Source organism: Argopecten irradians, chromosome 3, assembly GCF_041381155.1.
Source record: "Argopecten irradians isolate NY chromosome 3, Ai_NY, whole genome shotgun sequence".
NCBI classification, from domain to species: domain Eukaryota; kingdom Metazoa; phylum Mollusca; class Bivalvia; order Pectinida; family Pectinidae; genus Argopecten; species Argopecten irradians.
In genome coordinates, this window is record NC_091136.1 from 37,412,445 (window position 1) to 37,434,564 (window position 22,120).

The following is a 22,120-nucleotide window of genomic DNA, read 5'->3' on the forward strand; positions in this document are numbered from 1 at the left end:
TTCAGAAAAGCCCATGCCGCAAAAACAATGGCTAGTGATTTTTAACTCAGTTTTACAGAAAAAACTACTTTCGAAACATTTTCTCGATTTTGTGGATGATATCCTTGCTTTAAAACTGGATAGGACTAACGTTAATCTTCTGGTGGAGGGAGGGCTTAATATGTTACGTTTGTGACGAAAGGATTCCTTTGGCATTCACTTGAGATCTCCAGATTATTTTTGTCAACTTTTTGTGATTCATTTTAATTGCGTCACTTAAGAGAGAATGCTACAGAACACACCAATGAAAGTTCACTATTCAATCAGATGTTAATATCATTAGCAATGACCCAGTAGCACATATTTGCAGTTTTATTTTTCAACAAAGAAACCTAAAACACCTGTATTATTTCTTCTTAAAACATTTTATGACAATACGTGTGATACTTGGCACTGATCAAAAACCGAAATGCAAATTCAAAATTGAAAAAAACGAGAAACATCAGATCAGGATATTTATATACGATACAAAATACGAAAGACCGATCGAACATGATTAAAACTACGTAGTAATAATATATTTCTGTTTTTAGGTACGGGTATCCTTTATTACCGGTGGTAAAGAGAAAGCATTTGTCGTATTTGATGCCCATGGTGCCGATAAGAACAGCTGGTTTTCCAAAGCTAGGATTCTGTACTCGTCTTGGAGTGATCTTGGTGTATCTTCAACCACAAACTATGATTCTATTGATGGGTAGGCATTATATAAAACATAACACCATGAACAGAATTTTAACAGCGATAATACGTACAATAAATGACGTTAATATTTACATTACGCAATCAACATTTTGTTAATTGCAACCTTAGTTTATTCTTCATGTTATTTACATTGGGCCGAAAACTGTTTTTCAAATAAAAGGAACGCTTAGTGTTTCAGATCACAAAACTATAGTATTTTGTTATTGTAAATCTTAACATTGCTCAAAAAATATGTTTACGATTCCTTTGATTTATTTAGGGTTGATTTTTTTCCGATCAATACGCAGCATATATATGTCTATTGTGTCATCAGGATAATTTTGTTTTTGCGCCATTCTCCATTTTTTCGATACAGGTATAAAATAAAAATAATCGGCTAATCAGAAAAGCAGATAGGGCACGAAAAAAAAGAGAAAAAATCATTATTACAAATCTCATGGAAAATTAGAAAATAAAAGTAAATAAAAAAATTGTTTTATTTAGCCATCAGCCATACGGACGTAATTTCTACTTGAACCGTAACTACGGCGGATGTGGAAATGATGACGGTTGGTTTATTGTGGTCGAGAGAGTAGGCGCCGGTTGCAGTTGGGAAGAAAAAAGCAACACCAAACCTTACTTCTTGTACAGTGACCATACTGGTCATGAACTCTCAGATAGTGAGTACATAAAATAATAGTTTTGTTATGTCAAAGGGTTTTTGCATATTTCTATGAAATCAGCATATTTATAATTGATATAACTAAATGTCTCAAAATGCAATTTCGAGTCTGTCTGGGTCGTTTGTTCTTATGTACGAAAAACCAATGGTACGTTTTCAAAACATTTGTCGTTTTTTGTACTAGGTATCTACATTTAATGACATGTGTTTCAGCTAAAAACACTGGGCATTTCGGCACAACTCTAGTTTAAAAAGCGAAAAGAACATTGTATATAATATGATTGTCTTTTTCTTCTTACAGATCAAGTATTGGCTGACGTTTTCGTAATATCCGTTTGTAAGTATTACACCATTCGTTTTAGAGTATGGTAACGGAATTATTCATACCAAATTTAGCGTTAACAGACAAATAGTTGAAATTCCTGAAGTATTCCGATAGCGACGCAGGTAGCATTTGCCAGATATATTCGCTCATCCCTTGTGTATTGAGCTTCAACCTATGTTTAATAATAAACCTTGTGATATGATACAGATAATCATCACATTGCCCAATATTCTGATTTACACTCAACATGACCATCAATTTTATTAATTCATTGCGAAATTGCATCGGCCAATAGTAATTAACCTCCTAAAAGTTTTATCATTATGAAACACCTATTTGAGGAATGTATTGAAACTCCTCATAGATTGTCATAGTATGTATATCAAAATTATGCTACAGCAATGGACATGTGTAATCCAAATCGCTGTGGAAATGGCGCCACATGTATTGATCTAGGAGCAACATACGAGTGTGCTTGCGCCGGAAACTACTTCGGAACAAACTGCGACAACTGTGAGTCTGACATATATAATCACTTAAAAAGCACTAATTCAAATATTTTACGGATATTTATAAACCATTGTATCATTTGAAATGAACTGAAATATTGACTAAATTGATGCTTACACAATGGAGTAAAATTTCTTTCAACATAATTCAATTGATCATTTAATAGTAAACGGTGGATATTCAAACTGGGGATCGTGGACATCATGTACGGCGACCTGTGGAGGTGGAACCAAGACAAGAACAAGGTCATGTAACAATCCAGCACCTGTAGGTACCGGAGCAGCTTGTGCTGGCAGTTCCTCAGACACTACTTCCTGTAATACCGCTTCATGCGCAAGTAAGATTCCTGTTGATGCTCTGATGGCTTTATAGGGTTTTACCGTTTTACTGAATATGATTTGTCTGAACAATATCCTTTATTTCGTGAATAATTTATTTGTGTATAAACAAGCAATCATGATTGCTTTGGTTTTGGTTAAAATAATTTTGTTTTCATTATTAAGTAAACGGAGGCTGGTCCAACTGGGGAGGATGGGGAACCTGTTCAAGAACTTGTGGAGGAGGCACGCAAGAGAAAACCAGATCATGCACTAACCCTGCGCCTCAATATGGCGGAGCCAACTGTCCTAATTCCGGAACGGCAACACAATCCTGTAACACCGCTAGCTGTCCAAGTAAGCCATTAAATATACCTACGGGGCTTAGTCGTTTCTTTTAAAAATTGTATGAGCCTTTGCAGAGGAAAATTTATTTGAATTTCATAAAATTTCATGCGAAATAAACACAAATATTTTTGTATCATCTATGTCACTACTTCCATGAAGTCAAAACATGAGATAGATATAGACAGATCTCCATTATCTACAACTATTGAGATCGTGTTTTTGATCAAAATATGAAGTCACTACAAGTAACTTTGATAACTAGATCTACTGACCTTATTCCCGTGTCGTCAAATACAGAAAATATGTCACTATTACTGAAGAATTTATTCGCTAGATATATGACAAGAACATGTTATTACAATGGACAACATTAACACGGAAAGAACAGAGGCAGTAAATAATCCCCAAGTATTTTAGAGAAGAACGCACCCTTTTCATGTCGTAATTCAAAACAAAAAATCCTTTTTTAGTCGACGGCGGTTGGTCCTCGTGGAGTGGATGGGGATCCTGCTCTGTAACATGCGGAGGTGGAACTCAGGGGAAAACCAGAACATGCACAAACCCTTCACCACAACATGGCGGTGCCAACTGTCCCAACTCTGCATCAGCTAGCCAAGCCTGTAACACACACAATTGCCCGAGTATGTACTGTTTTAACTGCTTCTTCTGTGAAGAATACATCAAGATATCACCGATAATATTAAAACGAGACCTGACAAAACTTTGATGAAAAGAACAATTATTGAAAACATGTTTTCTTTCAGAATTCAAATTGTCATAGGAAGTAGAGATTTTTTACAGCGCACTTTATAGCGATAATTATACATTATTTATTGACAATTTGAACGTTCAATTAAAGTAATATGTATCATAATTAGTATTGTAATTCCCAAAATGTTGGTAACATTTGGTGGCGATAAGCATTAAAACCCTTCTTGATTCGAACATAAAAGCATTCCGATAATCAAATAAAATTATTAAATATTCAACAGTCGATGGCGGTTGGTCCTCGTGGAGTGGATGGGGATCGTGTACAGTGACATGTGGTGGTGGAACCCAACAGAAAACCAGAACCTGTAGTAACCCAGCCAGACAATATGGAGGTGCCGACTGTGCCAACAACCCATCCACCGCCACAGCCACCCAGACATGTAACACACATAACTGTCCAAGTAAATACTATTTTCTGTGCCTATGTAGTAGATATATGCGTATTTGGCGGTGATAAGTGCATCTGTTTAGGATAGTTCTAATGATACTACATATATTTGTTTAAAAAATGATCTAATTCTTTTTTCGACCGAAACTTTATATTAAACTAGCTTAACTCTGAGGGCCTTGGTGGCCGAGTAATTAAGATCTCTCGATATATTAAAAGCCCCCACCTCTTGGTTCGAAACTGGAGTAGTTGCCAGGTACTGGATTTGGTTTATTTATTTTTACGTCCTATTAACAGCCAGGGTCATGTAAGGACGTGCCAGGTTTGTTGGTGGAGGAAAGCCGGAGTACCCGGAGAAAAACCACCGACCAGCGGTCAGTACCTGGCAACTGCCCCACATGGGATTCGAACCCGCATCCCAGAGGTGGAGGGCTTGTGGTAATATGTCGGGACATCTTAACCACTCGGCCACCGCGGCCCCTGCCAGGTACTGGAAGCTGGTTTATGGTTTTTCTTCGGAAACTGCGGCTTTCCTCCACCAAAGAGTCTCTCATATATTTGCATGACCCTGGCTATTAATAGGACGTTAAACTAATAAAAATCTAACCCAAAACCCATAATATCTATAATTATTTCTATAAATACCAACGGAAGGCATTCTGTCAGAACTCAATTTGACATGATTTTAAAATCACATTTTGGTCATATTTTGATTTTATATATCATTATATATATAAAAAGTTGACGGTGGGTGGACATCATGGGGTAGCTGGGGTACCTGTACCGTGACCTGTGGAGGGGGATCACAACAGAGAACTCGCTCCTGTACAAACCCTGTAAAGCAGTATGGGGGAGCAGACTGTCCTAACCTCAGCACAGGGCACACGTCAACACAAGCATGTGGCACCATCAACTGTCCAAGTAAGTAACAATGGCTGTATAAAAGTCACATAATGATAGGTTAGAATTGATGACGGCTGCATTAAAATTATTGTTTGAAGATTTAATATTTGGTATCTTACATGTGCATGTGTTTATTGCTTACAAAAATTGAATAATGGAAATGTAGTTGTGAAATATGATATTGATCGGTTTTAAGTATGTCGCGATAATTACACATAAAAGATATATATTATCACATTACTGGCCCAATCAGCTTTCATATGGGAATATCATGGATACTGTAAGATACACGTGTAATATGTTTTGATTATATATGTCATATGATGTCATTGTCAATATATAACGTAAAACATCACATGATTGTCACGGTAAAAGGCAGCATTCAACGTTTTGTCTATACTTCTTTCACATCGCTACAGCTAGTGTATTGGGGAAATAGCTCTTATGTAGTCTGTGAAAAGGATAATCCAAAGATAGAATTTTCTATAAATACTGATTTATTACAGTCGAGTGCGGAGCGGAGAAAAATTCAACTCTTAACTTTCAAACCTAGCCCTAAAGTGAATATACAAGTAACACAAAATGATAATATACAAAACATACATGAACAAACATGTAAAAAACACTTAGTCTAAACGTGATATACAATAGTCGCTAATTAACTGACGCAAGCGTTACCGGCATTGAAAAGTACTAAGAAGGATTAGCTAAAGGAAACACAGGTAAATACATTTGCCTAGACATCGATGATGTCATCATTTTTATTATGACGTCATCACGCATACATGACAATGTAATCTTTACATATGTAAACAATTAAGTTAAAGGTGGATTCTTCTGTTTTTCAGATCATTTTGAATTTTCAAAAAAAGTTTAGTACCGCAAAATATATTACCTGTCAAAGTCGGGACATGTTTTTTGGGACACCCTGTATACAGTAAACATATAAATTAATATCCCCCGCTTCACTTTAAAGCAATATATCACAATAAAGAAACGGCTAATGTATTCAAAATGAAGCTTTGTATTTTACTTCTAAACTTAGATTATTAAGTATGTTCGAGTAGATTAAAACAAATAGATAATATCACAGATGTCCGAATAGGAACCTGTCATAAACCGCGTGACACTTCCATTAACACTAATCATGTCATAAAAAATCGTTAAACAACTCAGTTCAAGGGTTGCTTTACTGTTATCATGAATCATTGGATTTTTTCTCTACAGTTGATGGTGGTTGGGGAAGCTGGCAGGCGTGGGGAACCTGTTCCGTGTCCTGTGGTGGAGGTACACGCAGTAGAGGACGGCTCTGTGACAATCCTTCCCCTCAATACAACGGAGCACAGTGTGTCGGAGCAGACACCACCAGTGAGACCTGCAATACACAAGTCTGCATCAGTAAGTTGTCACGTGACATCAGGTGGCATTCAGTTCACAAAATATGGTGTAAAATTTGTACTTAAAGATTTTAAAACTTATATATCATGACATCTTAGTATACTTACTTATGATATGTTCACAATCCCTTCCGATTAAGCTTAGGATGTCCTACCGGCATGATTTTTAGCCTTGTCGGCATGATTCTCGGCCGGTGGCCGGAGCTCTCAGGCAGCATCGAGGAGATGTCCAACTTAAAATTTCTCCGGTGTCCCGTAAATTTTTATAACCGGCCACATATCCTTCACACATCGTTTGGTATCGTCCGTTATCCGGTCGCGAATCGAGCGGTAATCACGAGGCCCGACATTCGACCGCGCCTGGTATAGATATCGGTCGTAGCCCGTAAGATTCCCGGGCAATATTGGTACGATGTCCGGTTAATAGGTCGGTTATCGCCCGGGCATCATATGATAATCGGCCGATTAGCATTGGATGTTCGGTCGGTGTTCACTGCGTCGTCGGCCCCCAAGAAATTATCTTTGGAAACAGACATCGCATTTTTATGTAAATGGTGTGTGACAATTTTTTGTCGATGTTGTCCGATGTCGGAAAAATGGCCAAAACCAGCGATGTACTCCTCATTACCCTCTATTCCGGATATCGGCTGATAACTGTGACCAAAGCATAATAATTGTGAAATCTGAATATTTCCCTTAACCGTTCTATCTTTCCAAATTTAACATTCTTACTAGCTCAGTACTATGTGTTCCATATATTATTCTACATGTTTTTGTATATTATTTTCCATCTAAATCTGAACGAAAATGTTACAGTTGACGGTGGATGGGGTGCTTGGTCAGCATACGGGACATGTACAAAGACGTGTGGTACAGGCGTCTACTCGAGGTCAAGGATATGCGATAGCCCCCTCCCGGCCAACGGTGGACTTCCCTGCAGTGGATCTTCTAGTGAATTCACCGACTGTAACACCAATGCGTGTCCAGTGGCTGCAGCTGGCGTTTATCAACAGGTAGGTACTTCTGGAAGTTTCTATGAGGCTTGTCACGCCTGTGCTGTACTCTATGGGTGATACCGTCGTGTCCGTTATAAAATGTAGTTAGACTTCAAGAACCTAGAATATGTAGTCACGGCGAAATGAACCTAAATATCTTTCCAACAATTATGAACACTATATACTAATAATTAATGTCATTAAAGGTAGTTAATCAAATCGTATAAACTTATGTCCATTGCTCATTTGTTAAACTAAACGCAAAATAAATGTGTTTTTACATGAAATGAAAACGAAAGAAGAGCTCAGAAACACTGTTATGACCTTTCGTGTGATTATCTTATTCACTTCAAGAGCATCAATAAGATGGACAAACCATGAAAATGCGGAAAACAATTTGAAGATATACATGTGATTTGCAGGCAAGTAGGTCTACCGTATGACCACGTTAAACTATGCTTGTGATGGTTATCCAACCATGCCTATACATGTATTCTATTGCATCCGTTTGGAAACATGGGCCTGTAGGGGACTCTACTGTGACCCTTTAAGTTCTCTGATGTTATTGCAATCGTGGTGTAGCAAGTTATCGGAGGTTTAGTGAAAGACCTCTCCAATCGCAACTTACCCAAAAGTTCCTATTTCGTAACATGTATCTGGTTTTGCGCAAATGAAATGTTCAATATAGCAATAGAGTTCATTGAAGCAAATTGTTTTTTGTTTTTTTGTTGTTGTTGTTGTTTTTTTATATTTATTCTATTTATTTCTTATTTTTTTGTATTTGTAATGGAAACAATGCGGTTCTTAATTAAGGTGGGTTTTTTTCTTTTTCAGCTCTGTCCATCCAACTGGTTTACATGTGAATCAGGAGCAATGACCTGTATTATGACTAGTATGAAGTGCGACTGCTCCAAAGACTGTGACGACGGAAGTGACGAGACGACCGGATATGCCGGATGTGACGCGGAATTGATGGCCATGTGCGAATCTGGTGCAGGTAATGTACACATTAAAACTGATCAAATGACTTCAACTTATAATATACATCTATTCACTTTTGAGAATGGACCTCTCACGAGCGGTTCTAATTAAAATGAAAGAATTAGCCCAAATTAATATGGAATGGTTGAATTATTATATATATTGTGAAAGTCAGATCGCAAAAATAAATCACTATTCAAGGCTTTAACGAAAATGTTGATTCACGTAAATAACTGACTTTTAATTTACAGTATCAGACACCGATTGTAAGAAACATAAAGTAAATTGTACTGATTAAAGTTAAGACTGAATCTCATTTCGTGATTTAATCAAAAACTGTCTATATCCAATTTTGACTTAAGTTTCTTCCGAGAAATCGGGGCGTGGTAACAAGAAAAAACTCAGGAATCGCAATAAACGGGTAATAGTTGGCACAATGGCTTTCTACAGATGGACCACCTGTGTTTTCTTTCTTAACATGTTTGTGGATAGAACGGTGCTCTAGCGGAGGTTATAGCTATTATTGCTGCTGTCAGAGGATATAATATTGTTCAGGGACTCCGGAAAAAAGCTGTTTGACATTAAAACATGTGGTATTATAGTATCCAATATAAATTGATGATGGGAGGTTGTTTTTCACAAAGCATGGCTTATCGTTTAAGCTTTGATTATAATGTTTAAAATACATGAGACGTTGTTTTCTTTATATTTACAGAGCACGTTTTAGCATCCATCACCTTGTTGGTCATTTGTCTGGTTGCTGCCATTTATAAGAATTGGTAAGCATCTGATAGAACCGGTAAGCATCCGGTAAACATCAGAATGAACCGGTAAACATCAGAATGAACCGGTAAACATCAGAATGAACCGGTAAACATCAGAATGATCCAGTAAACATCGGAAAGAACGGGTAAACATCAATTGCAAAAAATCAAATTGAAATGGTCGTTACCATATTTTTTCAGGTGAAGGAAAATAATTGAATTTATATAATCATCATTTTTTTAAAGAATGAATTAAAAGCGAAAACAATCCTGATTACTAAATGTAATAATGCTGTTATGTAAGTTTTTATTGAGATATACGTAGTGTTATGTGCTTCCCTTTTAAATGTCTTGTCTTTAAATTTACTTAAAAGTTAGATCTATCAAATGTATCTTTCTCTCTATTTCTGCTAATCCATTATTGTGAAGTAATGTAGTTTTCATATTAATCATATTATCAACATAGTACTTGCGAATTCGACAAGGAATATATTCCAATTACATTTCTAAAATATGGAACACAATTTTGGTCTTACCTTTCATAAACATAATAAATGGTTGTGTGATCAACTAAAAGTGTTTATTTTGTTTCCACATAATAAATAAAGCAGAAAGTGATCTGATTATTCTAAGGAATAATCAACATCAAACCTTTGAAGTTGTATGGTCTATCACTTTCGCTCTTTTTGTTATAATAAAAACTGTATAGGTGCTATACACATTTTTCTCCGTCTGTCCGAGGTTTAAACTTTCTTATTTTACCACTTTTTATAAAGTTGCAGCACTGGAAGTATTTTAATTATAAAAGTGAAGAAAAATTTTTTTTTAACGCGTACACGTAAAAAATAGGCTCGAAAGATGCCGAATCAGTCCGAACTCTTCTGAACATCGTCGCGACAATCTCGAAGTAACACGAGAGTTGTGAAACCAAGAGAAATGTCAACATTTTTTTGTAAACAAAACACGTAGTCGACCTTAGCAGACTGGATCTACAAAGAAATTACACACAATATTGAATTACGGCAATGTGTGAATTAGATTTTCAAATACATGCGCTGTGGATATAAACCAGCACGATTTGCTCATATTAGCCTGAAGGAAAACGTAAACAAACACATGTGCGCTTACGCTAGTTACCTGGATCACCACGTGTAGGACGTGTGGACGTCAGTCACGTGATACGATTCGAAATTCCGACAAAACCCGAAGGTACTGAATATGGCGGAGATTGAAGGCGTTTTATTCAAAACCAGTAATATATGATCCCTAGATTTCGGCTCTTTGATAGACTGACATATGGTTTTGGGGAGCTAAATCATCAAGTTACATGTCCATATTCAAATATCAAATGTTAAAATGACATATGGTTACAGTGAAAATTACAAGAAATACAACTTTAAACAATATACGTCTCCGGTATAATACAGTGTATGTACACTTTGTGTCACCAGCTAGGATGTTTTCAGCGAGTATAGATCGAAGAAAACATATGATGTAATATACGATTGATCACCACACTTTAAGAGTAAATATTCTCTCCCTAGGAAAGCTATCGTTCTAAACAGTTTCAATTTATTAAGGAATATGAATATTAGAGGAACACTTGCTTTATAACATATTGAGAAATGAAAAAAGTCACACACTCGGTATTTTGATCAAACAACAAATTAAGTTGTTATATTCTGCCAAGGTTCTATTTAAATAGCTTGATATTTACCAATTGAAGGCGTACTCTACAGTCAAATCAGTAGCTTATGGTTATTGAATTTCATTTAAATATAATAGTGTACGTTACATTATTGGTGGTTACGAACGTACTAAAGATATAGACCAAGCCGATATTAAGCTTAGAATGATAATCAAATATTGACCTCAATACGCCAATGATTTGACAAAAGATACTTTATGTATGGTTTGTTATTTAAACGATCCACTTTTAAACTTAAGTGTCGATTTATCGAGTTAAGTATTTATATATCTACTATTGCTTTTATCATTAACTGGTAAATTACTAATTGACATACAAAACAAGGTTTTTGTATGTAAAAAGTTTTATTTAATCTTCACCTGTATGTAAACACCTGCATAAGTTGATTTCTTAGGTTGACATAAATGATTTTATGTTATCGTTTTATGTAACTTAGTGAATTTAGGTCATTTAGGTGTGAAAATATTTGACCCCGAAATGTATAACTACGAGTATGTGAAACCTTCGCTATATAATCAATTACTGCCTGTTTCACCCTACCAAATATCGGCCTTAGTACATTGTCAGTGTTATTTCTCCAGACAAAATACTTAGGATTATCATTATAAGTATATAAGCATTGTAATAATCTGGCTTCAGTGATAATCCATCTAATACATAAGACTGACCTTGGCCAAAATGTGATACGACTTATTGAACCCATAAGCTGAAGACATTCAATCCCACACTACGAATGATATTTATGTGGTTACGATATGCTCCTTGTTAATCACGTAGGGCATATCTTTATTTGACTTTTATGCATGCGATTCAAGGAAGACAAACGAAATGAAAACATGTGGATACAAAGCCGTATGAACTCTATAAAATAGAAAAGCCATATTACATGGTAAACGATTAAATACATCAAAAAATTATTATTTCTATCCTAGTTGTATAGTATTATATTTTAAAACATCGTTGTGATGTCATCTATTGTTGTTTCTGTATTTTAACTCCCGGATTACCAGATGATTACCTTTAACTGTCCTATATGTTACCTTTTACTGTCTTATATGTGACTCTAATATAAGGCAGTCACTTATAAGACAGTAAAAGGTAGCAAATGGGAGAGTTGCACAATACGGGTGAGTACATATCTCCAGGCATGTTAACACACAACCTGCTGGAATATTCCATTATCTTTAAATCAAAAAAAAAAGAAAAAGAAAAAAAAAATCCCACTCAATGAATATGAAGGGAATTTAATCCTCTATTGATGCGGAATCAAACACATTCACAGAATTTCTGTATATATCCCAGATAAAGTTTTCCTTTCACCCACTTTTGATTTTAGATATCCAAATCATCTACACTGTAGTTTTACGCATATTTTGATATTGTTTCAACAATATTTCAGAATATTATCTAAATTCCATTGGCTTGTTAAATGAAATTGCACATGGTATAAATAAATCCAAGACTGTCCCTAGAGAGGTCGAAATTTCAAATCCCGTGAATTCAATGAAAGTTCTTGGGGCACTGACTGTTTTGAACTGGCCTGGAAATCACTTTTATATGGGATCATTTTAGCAAGACGCTTTCAAACAAACGCCTCGATTGCTAGTCTAGTTTCATATGTCACATCAGACATTGGAAAGAAATGTCATTTTAGTAAAAGCCAACTTAATATATCGCTTAAATTGAGAAAATGATATCCCTCCATCACTGTCGGTGGACATGGGGACATGATGAAAATGAATTAACAGACAGGTGTCCACCCAAAAAAAGCATGCTTCATGTATTCCGTTCATGAATGCTATTCATCACATATAACACAGGCAAAGGTAATTCTATGTTGCAATTGTCTTTATCGAATTTGTCATGGTTGAATGCACATTGGAAGAGTTACCTTAGCTCATAGATAAAGGCAAAAAAACTGGCTTATATAAGAAATAATAGTGTAACTCATTAACACAAAGACTTGCTATGTTTTAAGTTAGAGATAAGCCTCAAACTGTACAATATATGGGATAGAGAACAGATCTCGGCTCTGACGGGCCTCGATATAGTTCTCTATCCCACATATTGTACAATTTTCGGCTTATCTCCATAACTGAAAGGGAAATAAAATCAATGCCACTTTTAGGTTTCTAAACTCTATATGGATGATTTAACTCCCATTGTACTTCGAAATGAAAGGATAGAGCGAATGAAACAAAGAACAAACACCTAAAATAAAGAATATTTCTCTTTTTGGTAATGTGGTAAACGGTGTCATATATAGTCACATCTTTATGGGAATAAGTAGTTATCAGAATTAAACATAAAATAAAATACCTAAGAAGTCAAGGTTTGTAGCGAGAAGAACAACAATTTGAAAACTTGATACCGATCCTATGAAATACCAAACTGAACCCAGTCTCACCAATATTCCTTTAGTAGCCAAAATGTGTAGCAAGAAGAACGAACAATTTGAAGATTTGATACCGATCGTATCATATGAAATATCTAAATGGGCCTAGTTTCATCAACATTTCTCAACTCAAAGGAATTATTTAATTCAAAATTTTCTATATCAAAGCAATACGACGTTCATGAAAACATCTTCAACTAAAGAGCGTTCCTTTACATCTGTATGATTTAAACATATTTTATTGCCAAATGTGCAATGGGAATGGGCACAAGTTGTACAATTTATATAAAGCCCGTTTCCAAAAAAATCAAAACATTTAGATTACAAAGACAAGATGGCATTTTATAATATAAGCTATACATTATATATAAACTTGTATCTGAGACACATAGATAGGGAGAGAGAGAGGGAAGAGGGAGTGAGAAAGAGGGGAAGAGAGAGCTATTTTATAACCAGTATGCTCCTCAAAGTGATAATTTCACCTCCAAATATACTATTATTTTAAAATCTGTCCCTCCGATAAAGACGACAGAAGTTCTAAACCACTGTTTATGACTTTCAACTGATCAATGTTCATATCATCCTTTCCTTCGTATGGCTTTCTCCTGTTCACTTCTAGGCTTCCTTAAAATATTCATTTCTCTTTTGTCGTCAGAATTGGAGGATATTACAAATATAATGTACTTATAGATACAAAACACAAAAGATGTTGGGAGTAAAACAGATAGGGAAATCTATGATAATGATAGAAGGACGAACTTAAAATCTATGAGTATCTTTGATATATAGCTGAGTGCGCATGAAGATTAATTCGTTTTCTTGTGTAGTTATGTTCTTATCTCCAGAAAGCAATAAATTGACGGAGAGTGGAATATATGAGTTAAGCTGTTCGAATAGAATTATTCTTGGGTCAATAATTGAATTACAATTTAAAAAGTAACGCTGTGGATCTTCAAATGGGAAGCCGCAATGACATTTTTGATCTGTTACAATATTAGCTCGGAATAAATGACTACATAAGGAACTTGAACGATTCCTTAACTTTGTGGGTATTATGTTTAATTTACGGTCACCAAAATAGATACAAAAAATAGGGAACTACAGGTACGTCTTGGTTCCGGATAGCATGTTTAAAGTTAGAGAATGACTCACTATGCCTAGTGTTTATAGGCAACTGGTTCCATAAACGAATGGTAGATATGTGAAAATTCAAGTCTATTATTAGGAAGTGTACATCTATAATGCTTTCCTATTTCGATTTTTAATTTAAGGTGCTCTATAAACTTAATGAATGTTGATGCGATTGGGCACAGATAGGATACAAATATATTTTTTCTAAAATGTCTTTAACACCAGCTTTGCGTTACGCGTTGAATATTTTCCAAATGAAAATCATCAAAATAAATAAGTCAAAATAAAATAAAACAAAAACATCACGTAAAAGATGATAGGTTAGGCAAATTTTAATATAAATCACACTGAAACATGAATCACTTTCTTGCACTTTAAAACACAATAAATAGCAATTGTGTAGTATCACAGTTGATGCATTAATACTTATATTATATAACACCCGTAAAACACAACACTGAATTCTTAAAATAGTCCTTTACAATGAAGGTATTTTGACGACATAGTGATTATTTGATATAAGATTGAGATGTACAATATATTGATTATCAATACACATTCTCAGAGCACTGTTAGTGTCCTTATATTTACATTTCCGTTTTCTCTTTACTACATATAACTTTACCAAACAGGAAACCGTTAACACTTGGATAAACGCAATGGTTTCCGTGCAAGAATACACAGACCGGGACACTGACTTCTACAAGTAGTGTGAGTGCGCATCAAATCATTGCATACTGTATCTGTATTGTCAAATGTTCAACATAAACATGGGTTTGAATGTAATGGGAATCTTAAATTATATATCAGTAAATAAAAGAAACATTGTGACAATGAAATAAAAAAAGGAAAATGTATATGTAATGTAGAACTATATTTTGTTTACTCTCTGAAATTGGCAACATCTCCCCCCAAATTGAAGTCAGCTATTCCGAGATTCCATCAATTGACAAGCTGTTGCATCAATCATATTGCGTAAAAAACCGTTTATTATATCGGAACAGAAAAAAACCCAGAAAGAATTGGCCGGTCCAATTGTAAATATAAGGAAACATTTATTTACTTTTTGTGGTTTACTAGAGTGTAAACTGCATTTTGACCAAAGTAAATTTTCATTGGTGAGTAAATACTTTACCTTGCAATTCAAGTCTATAAATAGAACATGACTCAAATATCCCTTTTTCTTCAAAATAAAATTTCAAAAATACATAGATATGTGTATCAAGGACATTTAAAAAGTTAGAAACGAAAAGCATTAACATAAAATGTTGACGCGACATATAATTATTGAGTAATCTCTTTCTCCAAATATAGAGTAAACGCGCATACATTGTACCATTAGCCATTCTGATTACAGCTCCTTATCATCAATCATCACACCGTTTCATAAAGCCTCTATGGGTGAGGATAGGATCTGTATTTTAATCAGATTGACCATCAACACTTACCAAATACATAGATGCGTAAACTAATAGGAGTATGATATATTGCAAAAACCAGCAGTACGGCACCATATTTAACTACATGTATGCAAACAGAATGACCCAGATATCTATAAACAGTCTAAGAGCGCTATTTTGTTATCGTTCGTGTCTCAATGTTTTCTGAAAAAAAGTGTACACCAAAATAATATGGTTTCTAAAAATAATATTTCAACTCGAAAATATATATTTGAACTCATTTAACCCCGTTTGAATAAATAAAGTATTATTCCTGTTGAATACACAAATACAAAAGGGAGTTAAAAACTTCATAATCAAAACCATTACAAATAGTCAGTAAAGTGACAAGACAGTATGCAAATCAATACTTGGTGAAAAAACATCTGCTTAATAGAATGTCTGAAAATAATGCTGAAAACACTTTCAACCCTTTTAGGCTATAACTTGATCCATATGATAACAAAGTTCCACCTCCATCCCTAACCTATTGGCATGGATTCAATATTTACAAAACGATTAATATCACAAAGCATGTGTTCGGAGACGGAGTATACTCTCATCAAAAGTCAGATAGACTTTGTTGAAGATCATTTCGCGATTGTGTAAGCTCCATACAGTTTTGTCCTTATTCTTTTTCTAAGCAGTTTCCTGTTCCTGTGGAGGCATGACAGGTGCCGGTGGTTCCTCGGACTTTTCAGGTTCCGGAGCTGCTTGTATGATCTTTCGCTGGAAATAAATATAGTGCAACCAACCGAACTCCGGGGACATACTAAGCGACTGTTTGAAAACAGTTGCTGGTGTTTGAAGGATCCGGACCACTTCCCAGCCGTTTTGCCCTTGTTGTGCTATAACACTATCCCAGTTAGGGGTGACATCAATGGTAGTTTTACCAATTCCAGCCATTCGCATTTTACCTGGTGCTTTGTATTCCACCATCTTGGCTTCGTACACAGGAGTATTGTCGTTTAGCTTGGATGCTGGCTTTTCAAAGATGAACATGGCGCCGACCTCGGAAGTGATTTTTGTGGCCATGAATGCATTATCGGAGAAACTTTTGTTGTTCTGGTCCAGAAATATTTCCACCAGTCTCCAGCCTTGCGCGAGATAAGGTCCAATGATGTTGACCCAGTCAAGCGTTACGGTCCAGGAGCCTCCGATAGCTCCTGTTAGAGTCTTTAGGATGGCCGTCATCTTAGCAGGCACTATCTGATAAATGTACTTCTCACCGCTCGGGGATGTAGGCATTTCATAGAAGATGTCAGCACACAAAACTGTGAAAATGAAAATAATCACTATAATTACACATCGCTAAAAGATGTTCTAGGTCTACACAAAAAACGTTTCGGAGAATGTGTCAAAAAATGATTACACCTTTTTAAACAAGAAAACATTGGCATAAGATTAGTTGTGATTGTGCTCTTTAAAAGTAGTAAAAAATTTCTAGTATTTAAAAAAATAATATTTTACTACGAATTATAGAACTTAGATAACAACCATCCTATGACGCCTATATATACTGGTTTTATCTTTAATGATCGTGATATCGTTAGAAACAGTGTCGCAATTGTATTATATCAAATTATCTTAACATCAGTAGATAATGATAATGATAACATATCCAAATGCACTGATGACCAGTTGACCTCACTGATGTCAAGATTTATATTAATCTTACGATTACAAAGAATAGTGACAATAACGAAAATAACGCTGTTTTGTTTCCACTTCACTTACGTGTGTTGGGGCTGTGCCCGTAGAGCATCATACTTGGCTGTGTACCCATCCCCATCGTCGCCGAGACAGGTGCTGCAGATGCTCCGGAAAACGATCCACCGGTAACCTCGATACCGATAAGACGACCACCATCACATGATATTTTCTCAATTGTCTGTAAGATGTGGATAGGCTGAGACGTAACCGTGCCTCCGATTTGTAAAAGACCCGTTCCAAACACTTGCTGGGGTATGCAGGTCTTCACCATGTTCAACGCCCACTTCCCTCTTTCCTCTTCGGGAACTTGATGAAATATTCCCTGAGTTTTAAGCTTAGACTCCACTTTAAAAGATACAAATCCTGAAGCAGTCATACTTCCGGGAGAGACATTGAAGGTCGACATTCGGAAACCAAGACCATACATATTAGTGAGGGCAGGAAGATAAACCGTTCCCGTGAGAGTCTTGAACTCCGTCTGTGGCGAGAAGATTAAGCCAGTTTGGGCTTCGTGAGGGACCTCGATATTAACAATGTTGTAGGTGACTGGTGGTCCGGCATATTTCGGTTCTTGTGGTCCCGCCACTGCTGCCCCTCCTACTGGACGAGGGGCTGCACCGCTACTACTTTGTCCACACCCCATACTCTAGCTCTGAAAAGACATAAGTATTGTCACAAAGAAAATAGAAATGGAACATTAGTAAAAGGGAATATAAATCTATATGAAGAGCTGTTGATACGTGCTAGCCAGAGTACACATTGAGGTCAATGAAAGCAGGGAGCGTTTTGGATGCGGAGTACATTTAACATTTAACATACCACAGGCAACACATTGGCGTAATAATGGGGCGGAAGCAAATGTCCTCAAAATTTCTAAAAAAAAACCTGCAAAATGAATCATTGTCTTGCTAAAACTTGTAAACAAATCAACTTTTAAGAGACATTTTTGAAAGAGTAGAATCCCTTGATGAACATTTTTAATCGGAGTATAGAATTTTTATTATTAAAGGTTTGCTCAATACGTGCTTGAACGTGAAAATTTTCTAAAATGAAGGAAGAAAATGTGCAGAAGGACCCTTTTTTCTTTCAGATGTGCATTTTTAGAACATTTCAGTTTTTTCAAATGTGCATTTTAGATCATTTCATTAGGCGAAAATGGGGGGAGGCCAAACAGACATGTTTGCCCCCCATCCCGTCCTGGAGAAGGAGAAGGGGGCAATTGCTCCTCCTCCCCCCACTCCACGCTTCTTACGCCCCTATTCTATGTCAACCTAGTAGTATATTTTGAGGCCTGGTCTGGACGGAAGCGCTCTTGGAATGTCTGAACTTGTGGAAGGAAAGTCTCCGGAGAATACACAGTGAGTTGGACCAATGCATTTGTAAAACGTTTCGATGACAGACAACGTTTTTTGTGCCACCTGAAATGACTACCCAATTAAAGTTTGCTATGACGATGGTGATTATTAAAATATCAGTAGTAATTGAATAGATATAATACAGTCACTTTGGGACTAATACTGTAAATGTATTGGGAAAGCATGCATTTTTAAAAGGATGCATTGTGTTCGGGTCGACAAAAACAGGATCAAACACGTCCGCGGCTATTTTGGTATTTGATCAAATATTTCTTTTAAAATGTTCGAGTCTCCTTTTGTAAAGTTGATCGAGTTTGAAGCTTGGAATGACCTGATATGTATACACCCACACACGTTACACAGTGTTTTACAATGTATTAAAATTGGTAATGTTCATTGGCATTAACGGTTATTGGTGGGTGACAAAGAACTGACTACCTGACAACTTCGTAGTTACGTATAGCAATAGTAGCTTTAACGACTAAAAGTATTTTAGATATACGGTACATAAGTACGTCTTAGTAAGTTGTCTATTATTATTAGGACAATAGGACTTTGTTAGTTAGTAATTCGAAGTATTAAACCAATTAACCAAGTAAGCTTTTAAATTAATCGAAAACACAGATAATTCGAAGTTTTACAGTGACCTTGTTGACTTCGAGATAACGAGATTTCATACTATATGAGAATATCATATAGAAATAAGAAAACATTTTCCAAATAAGAAATGTTACTCGCTATATGTCAAAAACAAATGGAATAAAATGACGTAGAATATTTCCATTTGCATATTTATGTATTATTTAACATTGTTGAATGACATATTTATGTATTATATATAACATTGTTGAATGACATGTATATGTATTAAGAACCTATTCCATGTAGACTCTACCCCTGGTCAATCAGACTTTCTTGTCGGGGTATTGTTTGTAATGTCCTTGGCAAATATCAATTAAAAGATATTTTACCAGGAAATCGAAGTCTAGATCGAAAATTTGACAAATCAAAATCAATATGAGTAGGTACATTATATAGAAAGTCCTCGCGAGGTTGTTGTGAGCTATGATAGAAATACATCGAGATATAGATGTACGTGTTTTGGAAAAGGGTGACAGTTTTCATCTGTCTTCCCCCATGCAGCCTCGTTGTTTTCATTGATAAGCCTCATCTAGTTATATGCTTACCCTGCTGTTAAAACAAGCTTTAGAAATTTTCACAAATCATCCCTACAAACCCATACATTAAGAAAAATAGGCCAAGTGCAATTCGATCAATTTTGTCGAAGTATTGAAAAATAAAACTACACTAAAGTTTTCATATCTGTTTCTTTTTTAAATCTTTCGTTTATGAGAAGTCTTAATCACTTAAGTTCCTGAAATGAGTAAAGATTGCTACATTTTGCATCCGTTAACAATATGTAGAGTAAGTACATCAGCTACAGCTTATGTTGAAACCATATAGTATAGTATAATCCGTGCATTTCCAATGTAAGCAACTTCAACGTTTAATCTAGGAAATAAAAAAAAAATATAGACTGCGAGTTAGATTAACCGGTTGTTGATATAAAAATCACAATGATACATGTATAAAATCTAAAACATCAAAGGTAATGGTAAATTATATTCATTATAAAACGCTTATCGGTTTGTCAAGCTGACAATACTCCATACAGCTGACACACAAACACGTACTTTATCTAATATACAAACAATGGTGTTGCTATCGAATAGCAATGACTATGATTTCAGCCATATTGATTTTCTTTTACATGTGGCGGACTATAATGGAACTAATAGTCCGTGACTATTTAGAAATGAGTATGGGGGATAATTCTACACCACAGAAACTTTAAACATGTATGTACAACTTACCCTGATAACAACAACTACATGCACGTTATAACTTAGAATCCAATAATGCCATTTTCTCATTACTTCATCATTAACAGATACATAATGTTCATATTTATTAGTGATATCGTGTCGTTATTAAAAACTTAGAGATTGATCAAAAACATTTAACCAAAAGCTAAGACGATGGACTCTTACACAATCTGTATACATATATAGATAACATAAGGATTTATCCACGGTTTATTAACATAGAAGAATTAAATTTAATCATACGCGCATACAAGACAATTGGTGGCTCTCTTTACATGGGGAGGAATCAACTGTAAAACACCTTTTTCCATCAGTTTTCACCTATGACAATTACCACATCGCACACACACATATATATATACATACCATACGATCACTTACTATAAAATCGGTCCGTATAATCCACCCGGTGTACTATGACTATGTAGATATATGTACAGTACTAATATTGAAAGACGTGACTTTAGTACATGATAGCGGTATAAAAATAGACAGAACTACAATTATACTATGGGGGATTTCGAAACAGACGGCAGTTTACTGTAGTCTTTTGTTTACAGCGGTTGCTACAACAAACAGGTGATGTGGGACACTGTGCAGATTTCCATGATCAGTGATACCCGGGATTAGATAACATGTATGGTTAGCTTAACAATACCATGGTTATCTACATAGGCTAGTCAGTACAGTACGAACATGTACATTGTACATTACAATGTGGACGTTTGGTGAACAGCACTGCGAAGCGTCCACAGTGCCATCAAAACTTTAATAGTGCAGCGGTTTATAAAATGGAAACAGGCCTGTATGCATGAAGCTCAATCACAATCTCGTCTCTGTCTCAATATCGATTTTAACAGGTACAATTTTTTTCGTCCTACTTGTGAATTATTTACAACGACATGTTTTTTACAAGAACATTCAATGGTATAGAAGAAAGTCGGAGTAACCGTTGATAGTACAAATGGTTGGAAATTAACTTGGCTAGGTGAAAAGGCGTGTGTAGTACAGTTTGCCACTTCACAGAAATTTTAGACGTCGGGGCATCATCAACTTCGCTACCAAATGGTATTCAGACTGAATCATAAAACTATTATTAATGTAATGTAATTCGTGTAGTGTTCTATTTCTAGCTGGTCACTTCGATACCATGAGTTCATAGCCCGTTCATGATGATAACAGAGTGCCCAGTCCCGTGTGTCTGATAGATATCAGTCACATTACTACTACAGATAGTTACAATAGTGTCCTTCGACATCATTTATTCAAATACCATTGTCTGCCTGACTCGTGTCTATAACATTATTGGTATATATTCCATACTTTGGTTGATAGGGAACACAGATATTTAGTGATTTGAAGTCTTATTCGAATGGGTTTTCGTTAACAACG

General features: G+C 35.6%; 2 protein-coding genes across 3 annotated transcripts in view; one reads left to right on the forward strand and one right to left on the reverse strand.

Moving 5' to 3' along the window:
- Nucleotides 1-8,685, forward strand: part of LOC138319662 (SCO-spondin-like) — a 44,550-nt gene extending 35,865 nt beyond the window's left edge. The window contains exons 38-49 of the mRNA XM_069262808.1: nt 573-733; nt 1,225-1,400; nt 1,704-1,739; nt 2,127-2,240; nt 2,404-2,574; nt 2,741-2,911; nt 3,373-3,543; nt 3,895-4,074; nt 4,803-4,982; nt 6,192-6,362; nt 7,178-7,374; nt 8,191-8,685. Coding sequence (XP_069118909.1) covers nt 573-733; nt 1,225-1,400; nt 1,704-1,739; nt 2,127-2,240; nt 2,404-2,574; nt 2,741-2,911; nt 3,373-3,543; nt 3,895-4,074; nt 4,803-4,982; nt 6,192-6,362; nt 7,178-7,374; nt 8,191-8,448 — 1,986 coding nt within the window. The 3' untranslated portion in view covers nt 8,449-8,685. The remainder of the gene's footprint in view (nt 1-572; nt 734-1,224; nt 1,401-1,703; nt 1,740-2,126; nt 2,241-2,403; nt 2,575-2,740; nt 2,912-3,372; nt 3,544-3,894; nt 4,075-4,802; nt 4,983-6,191; nt 6,363-7,177; nt 7,375-8,190) is intronic.
- A 5,967-nt stretch (nt 8,686-14,652) lies between these two features.
- Nucleotides 14,653-21,264, reverse strand: LOC138318461 (uncharacterized). Of its 2 annotated transcripts, none has more exons than XM_069260823.1 (3): nt 21,110-21,264; nt 17,512-18,139; nt 14,653-17,048 (listed from the first exon to the last, which is right to left on the reverse strand). In XM_069260823.1, exons 2-3 carry the CDS (start codon nt 18,128-18,130, stop codon nt 16,414-16,416), a joined length of 1,254 nt encoding a protein of 417 aa, XP_069116924.1. In that variant the 5' UTR covers nt 18,131-18,139; nt 21,110-21,264; the 3' UTR covers nt 14,653-16,413. The 2 variants fall into 2 exon arrangements, with proteins under 2 accessions (XP_069116924.1, XP_069116923.1); XM_069260822.1 differs by having other exon boundaries at nt 21,095-21,248.
- Nucleotides 21,265-22,120: the final 856 nt, after the last annotated feature.